This window comes from Centropristis striata, chromosome 19, assembly GCF_030273125.1.
Source record: "Centropristis striata isolate RG_2023a ecotype Rhode Island chromosome 19, C.striata_1.0, whole genome shotgun sequence".
Classification (NCBI taxonomy): Eukaryota; Metazoa; Chordata; class Actinopteri; order Perciformes; family Serranidae; genus Centropristis; species Centropristis striata.
In genome coordinates this window covers 17412480-17425011 of record NC_081535.1, presented here as the reverse complement: position 1 = coordinate 17425011, position 12532 = coordinate 17412480, and the positions used below count along the sequence as shown (strand labels likewise).

General features: G+C 38.6%; 1 protein-coding gene across 13 annotated transcripts in view; it reads left to right on the top strand.

Moving 5' to 3' along the window:
• add1 (adducin 1 (alpha)) overlaps positions 1-12532 on the top strand; it is a 32832-nt gene continuing 20300 nt past the window's right edge. For all 13 annotated transcript variants that reach the window (XM_059357405.1, XM_059357408.1, XM_059357404.1 and 10 more), the window contains exons 1-3: positions 1-138; positions 10657-10865; positions 12204-12366. In XM_059357405.1, the coding sequence (XP_059213388.1) occupies positions 10671-10865; positions 12204-12366 (358 nt within the window). In that variant the 5' untranslated portion in view covers positions 1-138; positions 10657-10670. The remainder of the gene's footprint in view (positions 139-10656; positions 10866-12203; positions 12367-12532) is intronic.

The following is a 12532-nucleotide window of genomic DNA, read 5'->3' as shown; positions in this document are numbered from 1 at the left end:
GGCGGAGCGACGCAGGGACGAGTGCAGAGAGATAAACCCACTCTGAAATCACCAGGGTCGGGGATAAAGATAGTGAAACCCGCCGTCCTGCTTTCACCGAGCACTGTTTATACATTTCATCACTTCATCAGAGAGAGGGTAAGCTCGGGAATAATCGATACTGTTTGTTTTTTAGCTGTGCAACATGACCCATGTGTGTGTTTCTAATGTTTGTCCCACAGTCTCGTTGTGTTTCGGTGTGCCTCTCTCTCCCTCCCTCTCACTGTTTTGCTAATATGTTGCTCGGTGCAGTCTGCAGAGAGGCGGCTGTGCACGTTTTCTAACTGTTAAACGAGCATTTCTGCGTTTTTTAACGTGATAAAATGAATTCGTATGAGATAAAGACGCCTTCCTGTGTTGAACAACAGCCCGGACACAGACACACTTTCTGTCCGGACTGTGTGTTTTGTCGTTAGCCTGCAGCCCGAGCAGGCCCCGTGCATTATTTTTCATTTCACATGCGCACAGTTACTGTAACGTTAGCTATTTGATAAGGACAGATTTAGTCAACATATTCCCTCATGTTGTGTTTCAAGGCTGGGTGTGTTTTAAAACAGGATGCTATGAGTTTAAGTGGTGATGGAGCAGTTTCCTGTTGTTTAGATGGCTCTGTGTCCTGCAATAATACATTATGGACGTTTTTCCTTTTTTTTAATTGAAAGCACGTCACATCATCCAGTGTTTTGGCAGTATAATAGGAAACTCCATGTCACACTGATCCGATAGAGATACTAAATTAATCCCAGTGGGAAATTGTGTTGTAAAACTATAGTGCATGGTAGTACTTTGTTTATTAATAGTGCAAAAATGCACCAAAGCCATATCGTAATATCCATGATACTAATTGATTACATGAAGTAGATGGAGAAAACATCGCCAACTATTTTGATTATTGGTTCATCTTTAAAGTATTTTTTTTAAATGCAAAATGGTGTTTTTAGACCCTGAATTTTCTGCTTTTCTTTGTTTAAAACACCACATAAAACTGGTTATATTTGGGGATTGGACTGACAAAACAACACACTTAAAGACATCACCTTGGACTTTTCACTATTTCCTGACATTTTATGACAACTAAATGGTTATTAAGAAAATAAACAGCAGATTAATCGGTAATGAAAAATATTGTTAGTTGCAGCCCTAATTGATAAGTGGATACACACAAAATATATCAACAAGAAGAAAATTTCAAATATTTGCAGCTTAAAGTTTCCCAGATGCAATAATTTGCTTTTATCTCTGTTTAAAAATAAATAAATTAAATTGATTGTCTCAAAGTTTTGGGCTCTTTGTCAGACAAAACAATGTCACGTTGGGCTCTGGAAACTTGTGATGACTGTTTTTCACTATTTCCCGACATTTTATAGACTAAAAACTGAGTAGTTGTATTGTAGTTGTACTGGATTAGTACTGTGTACTGTTGTAGTTGTGTATTTAGTTCTAGTTGTAGTTTCAGATGGAGAAGTGAGAGGTGATAATAACCTGAGCGTGTTTATGGGTTATGGGTGCCTTGTTGACAGTTGGCTGTTTGATTTTAGGCCTAAACTTGAGACAATAACCACTAAGCTATTGCTGTCTGGTTTCTCTCTAAAGTCCACTGTGCAGTCCCTTCCCCCTCACACTTTATGAGGATTAACAAAGTCGAACTGCCAAGATAAATTGACTGTGAGTGTTAAGGGATGGTAACTCCCTGGATTTGGTAATTCTGCTAGAATGAGTGAAACTCCCAGAGGAGGGAGCTTAGCTCTGTCAGTCTGGCTCCATGTTGCCACCTTCAGCTCACACACACTCCACTACTACAACACACACACAGATACACACTCACTCTAGATACAGAGTGTTTGTTTTACTCCCACTCCCCACGCCCACACCCTTGACTGCAGTGCAGCTGAAAATGTGTTCCTCATTTCAAGTCCGTTCTCTCTATTTCACTCTTTCCTTCCTTCCTCTCCATGTGTGATCACTTAGCAGGAGACTTTTTTTTAAAGATGGGGACATGAAAACATTCATTCTTGAACTTTCATTCACACCACAGAGGTCACTGAAGATCATGTCACTGTGTGCATCTATGTTTGGGTCGAACATTTAGCCAGCAGAATGCTGCACAGATGCACACATGATAGCACAGGCCAGTGTGAGACGAAGGAAACTGTACAGGGAGGGGTGTTTTGTTTCAGAGAGCAATCTTCCACCACTCTGTCCCGTGTGACATGCGACAGCCAGATAAACCCCTAGCTGCTGTACTGGCACTCTAACACAACACGGCGTCAGGCCTGGTCCTGGTAGTCTGCAGCAGATAATACCTTTCCCATGAAGATATGATGGTGTAGCGCATTGTTGGCCTCATCTGAGGAGCTATTTACTTGTCTCTCAGAGGAAACTTGGATGTATCTCTATGTAATGATCATTCATTTAATTTTAGTGTGGAAAAGGTGACATAAAATACCAAAGCAGAGGGAAATATCTGCCTCCTTAGCTGCCAAATGCTCCAATATGTTCACCAGCTAGTTGGTAACTGTGTCTGCCTGCCATTTAGTGCTGAACAGGTAGCGTACAGAGGGTTTTTAGAGCTTTTTCATTGGAAACAGCTGCCTGCTGCGACTATGAGAGCAGCGAGAGTGAACTAAAATGGTAAAGTTGTGGCTGTTCAAAAACAAAGTCAGAATAAAGCTCCATAAAGCTGAAGAGAACTGCAGATACAAGTGATACGTTTCTGTTAATTCATCACTATACGCCACCGTTTCACATTATTTGATGCATTATTAATATAAAAATATAAACTAAGGTCGCGTTTTTATTTTTTAGGGTAAGCATCAGCTGGTTATATACAGTGGCAAGAAAAAGTCTGTGAACCCTTTGAAATGATCTAGTTTTCTGCATTAATTTGCCAAGTATAAACAAACACAATGTGCTTAACCTAATACCATACACACAATTATAATATTTCATGTCTTTGTTGAACACATCCATGAATGATGCTGTTGGTGCTGGTAGAAAAAGTAAGTGAACCCTTGGATTTTATTGCTGGTCGAACCTCCTTTGGCAGAAATAACCTCAACTAAGAGTTTCCCGTAGCTGCTGATCAGCCTTGCACAACGCTCAGGAGTCATTTTGGACCATTCTTCCTGACAGAACTGCTTCAGCTCAGACATACTCTTAGGATGTCTGTCGTTTTTTGAGTCCAAATCCTCTCTTGTGAAAAAAATTTTGACTGGAAATTACAGTAGCAACAACCTAAAGCGAACAAGAGTAGAAGATAGTTGTTGAGCCACAGAATAAGCATGCATCTACCTGCATTCATTGCAAAATTGTTAATTCACTCCCAACGTCTTTCCAAAAGTAGCTCCTGTCTTGTACATGGTCTGGCGTCTTTGCCCATGTCACTCCTCAAATGTTTATTGACTAAATGGAGACCAGACGGACCTTTCAGAGATTCTTCAAGTGGAATGTCTTGTTATTTATGACCCACTGTCGACCATTATAGTACAGTTTGATCACTTTGAAAGCTGATTGGTGTGTAGGTGACAGACTATGCACATTGTCTCCTCTTGCTGTTAAACTTAAACTAGTTTTTCTGCTGTTAACTCATATTGTTCATAACATGATAAATTATCTGTGTAATATCAATTACTGTCTAATGGACGGAATTATACATAGGACAGTGTTAAAAAGACACCTAATGCATTCCTGCCATTCCTGTCATGCAATAGTAGTTAGGGCCTGTGACACACACACACACACACACACACACACACACACACACACACACACACACACACACACACACACACTTAAGAGCAGTTGCTCGTGGATTCTTGGTCCCCAGTAATGACAGGCATCCAGCTCAGAGATATAAAGAGCCTCGTCTATGTGCTTCACTCAAATGTCTGACCACTGCTTACACACACACACACACACACACACACACACACTAAAACTTTCACAGAAAGACCAGCAAGACTTTGAGGCCACCTTTTTTTTTTCACAGCATAATGATCTTTTCACTGCCGATTGCTTGATTGGCATATTTTTGGAACAAACTAAATGGATCTTTTTGCTTGAGATTCTTTTTTCAGAGAGCTTAGTCATGCTGAAAAGATGTTTTAGTGCAAGCTTCCGTCTCTCAGAAGAGAATTATGATCTAATTAAAATATGCACAATGTGCATCCAGCACTTTAAAGTTAACAAATGCAAAGCCACTGTGGAAGTGGAAAGAGACTCTCTTAATATAATATATCCACCTTTCTTTTTTCCCCCTCTTCCTGTCATTGGCTCATAGCAGCCTGTGGAGAATGGAAACATCTGCATTATGTGGTGTCATAGCAAGTTCATAGCATCAATTTAGTCAGTCATGTAGACGAAATTCAATAGCTTGTTTAATGCAGCAGCATCCTATTCCTTTTTTCTTTTTAAATTGTACAATGTCATGGCGAGCAGTAAAGAACATAATATAAGTTACGAGTTTAGGATTAAGAGGAGCTTTTTGCCTGAGAAAGGAGACTTCCCTTCCATGTTTGAGCATTGGCAAGTCTAAAACATTTGATTGTTACAATGAAAATGTCATCTAATTTTTCACACAAAAGCAGATGGCATATACTGCGCTGTATGAATGTGATGCCTGATTCATCGTCACAACATGTTCCTGTTGCTTGGAGACCAGAAAGCCCTTGGATGCATCCAGTCCAAGAGTTTTCCACATCCACAGTGAAAATGGAGGCAAACATAGCAGATCTTGATGTACATAAGCTGTGATATGCTCTGTGTATCAGAGGCCTTTGGCACACAGGCAACAGAAAGTGAATTAAAGTCTTCCCAGAAGGCAAAAGCTAACAAATTTTCTCTAACTCAAGTCAAAGATAACAGAAAGGCAGCCAATGCGGGCGTACAGCTGGTCTCACTGTCCACAGACTCAGAATAGAAATCTGCAGGCTGGGGTCATGCTGTATGCCATGACAAATAAAGATATTCAAAATTTAGGAAGTTGTGTTTCTACCCTAATCTGTAATTGCAATATGCATCTTTCTTTTGTCACCCCACAACTGACTTTGTTTAAATAGTGTTTTGAATAAACCTACAGTTGTTGTTTTGTTGCTTTTGGAGGAGCTCTCATGCACCTTCTTGTCCAAACCTGCAACTCAGGCCAGACAGTACACTTCCAGGGCCAGGTACGTACAGTCAGAGCTGCTATAAATTCCCCAACATCTGCAGGGTGGTGCATGAGTTGCAGCTTTAGGCACACCCATGGTTCCACTCAATGACGACAGGGTACTTTCCGATACAGATTATTTAATGAGTGCAGTTATGAAAGGCAGTGTGAATCTGCCTGTAGGGAGACGGATCATCACAAGATGCTCCATTTGTACCATTACTGCATTTATTGATATGCATGTTATCTGTTCCAGGTGAAAGTCCAGTGGAGAGTTTTCAGTTCACACCTGTAAAAAAAAAAAAAAAAAAAAAAGTTAATATCTTAGGTTCCCTGTACATCAGTCTCATACCATGTGATATGAGTATAACCAGGCCATGTTATTCCCCTGAGATTGTTTGTAAACTTGGGAATAAGGCTGCACAATATGGCAAAAATCATTATCATCATTTTAGCAGTGTATTTTCTTGAACTTTTAATATAAATCAACTGAAAAACAAAATTAAATAAATTCAACAAAATTGGGGAAAAAAATACAGTAAATATATGTATAAATGTACATACATTTAAATAAATGAAAAATCCAGCCAATGATGAAAGCACACCGCTTTTAATAAGTGAGTTAGACTCTTTTTTTTTTTTCACCAAACCCTATTCATTGCTGCATTAAAAATATATAATTTGATTCTGAAGTTCTACTTCCTGATCTAATACAAATGTCATAATGCAATTTTTTAACTTCAAAAAAATTGTTTTAACAGTGTCTGTTTTGTTTTTAACAGAAAAACAAAAAAGAAATAAATGTTAAAGAGAATAAAAGAAATAAATACAATAAACAATATGTTTTATATATAAAAAATAAGATATAAATAAATAAGAAGAAAATAAATTCCAATCAGTATCTCACGAATCTTGTTTTCATAATCATTGGAAGCCAACATTTTAATTGAAAATTATTTTCTGTAAATATAACAGTAAATATATATTATGATTCCCAACATAACTTCTTCATGATATAAAACATACGTTTTTTAAATTTTTAATTCATTGTATGTTGACATGTTTGAATCTAATGTAAAACGAGTAACACATTAATTTGAAGGAGTGCGCCTCTGTGACACTGTCTGTCCTGCAATGTGATGCAGGCCTACAGCTGTTCTTACATAACAAGCGATCTTTAAAAGGCTGTCCCGTGTTTCCATGGTAATGTGTTTGGTTTCCATAGTGATTGCACTCTTAGCGGGAGCGGAGGCTAGCCGAGCCCCTGCACCTACATATCTGAGGAGAGATGAGAAGTGGTGGTGGTGGGGGGGGGGTCGTCTGTTGAGGCGGGGGCGCCTGTGGTTGTGAGATGATTACATCGTGCATAGATGGAGAAAGCTTCCTGCGTGTACGCCCTGTATGTTGTTATTGCTACATTGGCCATGAGAAACAAACAAGTTAGGGATCTGGACGTTTGTTTCAGCATAGTTGACACCAAAGGACAAGATGCTCTCGAGATGATAATGCTGGTTTAGCATTGCACAGCTGGGGTGATTCATTTGTGTGAAAGCAGAGTGCAGCATGAAATTAGTTTGTTCAGACAAATGCTGGCAGCGGAAGCGACCCGATTTAACTCCATTACTGATATTTGTTAATGCACAATACGGCCTGTTTCCTTTTAACCTCTCCTTGCTCTGTGTACTCTGAAATCAAGCTGATTATACAGACTGAGAGGAGAATATTTGAAGCTACCGAGGTGATTTCTGCATATCATCTGGTATCATCCTGCAGCTCCTATTTCATCTTCCTCCGTTATGCAGATTTAGTAACACTTAGGGTTCATTCATCCTGTATTTGCAGGTGTTAGCAGATTTTGTGGACGTGTGCACTGCGGTGTTGGACCGATGGCAGCCTGAGGATCATATTACACAATTCCTGCAGTGCTTCAGTGCACACAGATGGGTCATTTTGAGCAAAATTAGCATCAATATCGGGCCTAAATTCTGGTTTTGATGCTAAAAATGTATATTCTTATCTCTAAACAAAAAAAGGCAGCGGCATGAATGTTTAATCCTTTTGGGGTTTTGTTACTTTTTTATTTGTTGTCCCGTTGTCAGCAGACATGTATGATTCCCTTCGTTGCCTCTAGCAATAAACACCAACATGAACAACAGACAGCGAATGCAGCATAAACAACTCAGAGCGAAGGGAATGAGATCAGACCAGCAGTCAGGAGGCATTAAGACAATCTTCCTGTTAACCCAGCTGACAGGGGCCAGTCTGGGAAGGGCTGCAGAGACTCTAGTGTTGTCATGTACCTTTCTTTTATGTGTTATGAAGTGTTTATGTGGCAGGATTTGATGTTTGTCGCACTTTGTTGCTTATTTTCCAGCATCAAACCAATCCTTTTGCAGTGCATGGTGACATACTTGTATTAATAACAGGCCAGGCTTTGTCTTTCTCCCTAATGGGAGTATTTGGCACCAGAGCTAATTGCTGATGTTCTTATTCTTCCGTCAATAACTGATGTCGTAATCACACGAGTGAGACAGAACAAGTTTCCCCTCCTGAGTGTTTGCAGAGAGCGTATCCAGTTCATGATTCTCAGATTCTTTCTTCGCAATTTAAGAAGGTTTGTTATGATTAAAGCAAAACAACAGAGACATGAAATGAGGGATTTATCAAATCGGGATGAATGTTGTGACAAAAACGTGGGTCTCAACACCAGCTACCTCCTCTTTGGCCACAGTTTGGAGTCTTTTCACACGTGGAAGGCGTAAGGATTCACAGAGCATTTTAATTCAATATTTAAATCTTACTTGGTTTTAGTTTTTTAAATAAGTAATTTTTATGATGTAGAATTGTCTAATATCTAAGAAAACAACTGGTAAAATTTTCAGTTATCAGTTACGAAACACAGTTAATAACCAAACCATTTTAGGTCCATATTAAATGATTAAATTATAAAAAAAAATATATAATATACCTATGAATATGGATATCAAGTAAGTCCTGGAATAAGGCAATGAATATGTAAATACTTGAAATGATTTATGGTATATTATTATTTTTTATTAATGTCATGGGTCTTTTCAGAAGTTAGAATTCTGACAATTGATATTTAAATAAAGACCTATTTATTTAATGATTTATTTATTCATTTATTTATTTTATTAACTAATTAACTCATATGTATTTGTTATCACATTTATTTATATATTTATTGCCCCATTTATTTATTTAAGAATTTATTTCATAGGCTTATTCGTCTATTTATTTACTCATTTATTTGTCTATTTATTTAATCTGGACTGGATTCTATGCGTATATGTGGCCTATGCCAGTCAATCATTTCTTATAAAATAATAACTACATAGTAATATTTTAAAAAAGACTCTTATCCATATGTTACAGTTTACGCCATCAGCTTATAAACTTTCATTTTTCTGTACTTCCTTCCTAGAATGTTCTTGTGTTGTGATTTAATTTAATTTCCCTTCATTTAATGTGTGTATGAGGTGAAAATGGACAAAACCTTGTTGGCCTTGAATTAGCCAAACAGCTTGAAAACACAAAAACCTTGATTGGAGCAGGCGACCTGAGATGTGTGGAAAAAAACGTTGGGTTTGATGTTGTGGAAAAATCTCAGAACACCAATAAAAGCGGACAGAAGCGGAGGGAGGGAGCCTCTGCCAGCTCTCAGTGTGACACTGGATGCTTCGGGTTTGGTCTTCAGTTGTCATGGTAGTTCTGCCCGAACATTTGTATTGATGCCGACTAATGGGCTGCATCGGTTTCTGCCAGAGCAACCCCACATTACCCATGCATGCCTACACACACACACACACACACACACACACACACACACACACACACACAGACACACATTTCTCTGCACTCATAAGACTGTCTGTGTCCTTCAGGGTCAGGGCTTGAGCCGTCTGTGCTGAGACAGACAGGCGGAGACTTTTTATCCTCACGTCCACCCAGCCAGCTGGATGGACGTGGATCTATAGGGAATCGGTCTCTCTGTTGTTTTTATGTCTCTTTTGTCAGTTAATGTGACACATGATGATGCATGAACTTAATGATGGTTATTGATCCCCAAACATACAATATACATGTTATGATACAGTCTACAGTGATGATCTAATGTTTTTTAAGAGACCTGAAGCTTTATTTCCAGTTTTTGTTTGACTTCCCCGTGCTGAGCCTTGACAGCTGAGTAGTGTTGTGATTCCAGGAAACGCAGCGTGGAAATCAATGAAAAGCTATCTCAGCTGGGCAGAGTGGTCACATGGTCGTGACAGGAAGTCAGTGAGAGTGTGGTCTGTGTGATTGGTTTTCTGGTGTAATGACTGGCGAAGCTCACTTCCTCATTTCACCACAGAGACTTTCTCTTTCTTTTCTCTGTCAGCATCTTGTTGCATTGTCTCCCACTTGATGTTTAATTCATGAAATGGACCGACATCCTCTGCACATTTAAGAGACAAACCTTTTTATAATTATGTATAAAAAGTTTAAAGCAGACTGTAACAGTTTTTAAACTATGCACTATTAGTTTGTAACCCCAGGTACAGTATTGTGAAAGAAAACATTTATCTTCATATTTGACATATATCAGCTACCAGTGCTTTTTTAGAAAAATGTTACACTGGGATTGATAAATCATTCTACATACTTCTTACTACACTAATTGTAACAGTGTATTCTCTTGTACTCTAAATAGAGATAAACTGAAAAACAAAAAATGAAATTAATGAGAAAAAAAAGGAACATTTAAGTAAACAAAAATCCAGCCACTCTGCTGGTGTGTTAGGCGAGTAAGATTTTAATTAAAAAATATATATATATTATCATTGTGAAATTATATGCGGCACTTTAATTTTTTAATTTTTTTTTTAATTTTTTAAAAGCGCTATATAAATCCAATCTATTATTATTATTATTATTATTATTATTATTATTATTATCTTGTTTTCAGTTCATTTGTGTATAGTCAATTTATAAAGTTAATCTACCAGTCTACCTGAGTCTTGAGTGTTTTTGTAGTTAATTTATTGAAACCAATATTTTTCCATATTTTACATTATAAAAAATGTTTGTACACTGATGCATGGCAAGCCAGTCTTGAAACCTTCTTACACATCAAGAATTAAAGATAAAATGGACAAAAAATATGCTAAACCTCACCATGCTTGCATAACATTTTTTTTTTACATCAGCATAATATAAAACTTAAATTACTTCAATTTTTCTGAAGAAGGATGATCAAAAATCTTTATTGTCTGCTGTTGCTATATGACCTCACTCAGATGACTAAAAACAACAGTGTGAGTTCTGGAATCTGGGCTTGCTGTACTTTTAACAGGAAAAACAGTTCAGGAAAACCTTCATATGTCAATCAGACATGTGGACAGTGGCATGTATTTGTTTTTATCTTAAAGAAAGAACAAGTCTAAAGTTATCTCTTCTTTCTCCGTCTGCAGGAGGCCAGCCCAGGATGAACGGCGACTCAGGTGCCGGCGTGGTGACGGCCCCCCCTCCCACCACAGCCCCTCACAAGGAGCGCTACTTTGACCGGGTGGACGAGAGCAGCCCAGAGTACCAGAGGGAGAGAAACATGGCGCCCGACCTGCGGCAGGACTTCAACATGATGGAGCAGAGGAAGAGGGTCTCCATGATCCTACAGAGCCCGGTCAGTGAAACACTGATTCAGCAGCATTCACTCCATCTGCCTTACACTCACCTGTTACTCACTACGTTAACAGGCAAAATACTGTGTTCCCACCGACATAGCCAGCATGTTAAAATGTGAACAGACTCTTCGTGTAAAGGCAGCAGCCTTCTCAACATCACATGATGGATCCAGTTTATTCCCCATCAACAGTGTGTTTGTGAGCGGCTGAATGCTCAGCTAACAGAGAACAGCTCTGTTTAAAGGCTTATTGTATGTGTGAAAGGCACTGATGTATTCACATCCTGGAAAAAAAGGGCACAGAGTGGTGCTTATGAGTTTTTTACTTTGTTTAGCTCAGGTCATTGTTGGCTTTGTGTGTCAATCTCATATACTGTTGAATTACATTGTTGCCAGTTTATTAGGTACACCTGACTAAAACTAATGTGCTCTAATATAATAGTTCTGTTGCATTATACAGAGAGGTGTTGTTTTTTTTGTTGTCCTTATGACAAAGAACAACAGCCCCACAAACTGCAGCCTCCACAATAACCATGCAGAATCAACACCTCTCTAAACAGTTTATAAAAACGAAACATTATAAACGTCATGAATGAGTTCTGCAGGACTGTATTTTTTAGACGGCACAGTTTTTTTTAGCGACTAAACTAGCGTGTATGTTTGGTGAATGTGTGGTTAACTTGTTTACTTGTGTGGTTAAACCTCTCTGTCGATATGGCTTGTCTGTTAAAAAGCATTCTTTGTTGTTATTACTTTACCCTCTGAACCCCCCGAGAGGTGTCAGAGCTTTATTTTGCTCCTTTGACATGTAAAAAAAATGCTATTTGATGAAAAATATCACTATTTTAAGCTTGGATTTTGTTGCCTTTCCTGATGGAAGTATTCATCACACATGATTAATTCAAGGACTGTGGGAAATCTGAAAATTGGACTATAATGTGTGCCTTTACATTTTATGGTTATGATTAATGTTGTTGGGTTGTTGTTGTTTTGTTTTTTTTAAAGAAAACTGCTGTAGGGTTCAGAGGCATACTTGGCTGTCTCAAACATGTTTCAAGTTCATTTTTATACCATTGAAACAAATTTCAAAGAGTAACTGACTGAAGGGTTAGTAAGCAGTCATTTGAATTTGTAATGAATAGGGTAAAAATGGTGAAGTTGTTTAAAAGCCTGTACACATAATGTGGGATTTTTGCTGTAGCCTCTCAAGCTCAAACAAGCCTTCTCTGTGCATCTTATGAGGTTTTGTTTTTAGCTCATTGTGTCCCTGTGTGTTTGTTTTTCGTCCTTACATTTTTCTCATGTTTCTGTGTTTGTGTCTGCGTTGATGACCTGCAGGCATTCTGCGATGAGCTGGAGACAATGATCCAGGATCAGCTGAAGAAGGGGAAGACGCCCACCAGCCTGCTGGCTCTGCAGCAGATCGCTGACTTCATGACCACCAGCATGCCTTCCATGTATCCCGCCGCGCCACAGGGAGGCATGGCGGCCCTAAACATGAGTAAGCAGAGAAGAGAATGAGTGTGTGTGACTTCCTGACCTCAGCCCTTCTGCGTCTGTGTTTACAATGAGTAATGCAGCATATGCCAAAGTTAATTCCTGGACAGCAGACTAACATAACTAATTGTTATTCTCTGTAAGTCGGGAAGTGATTCTTGTTGTTTTCT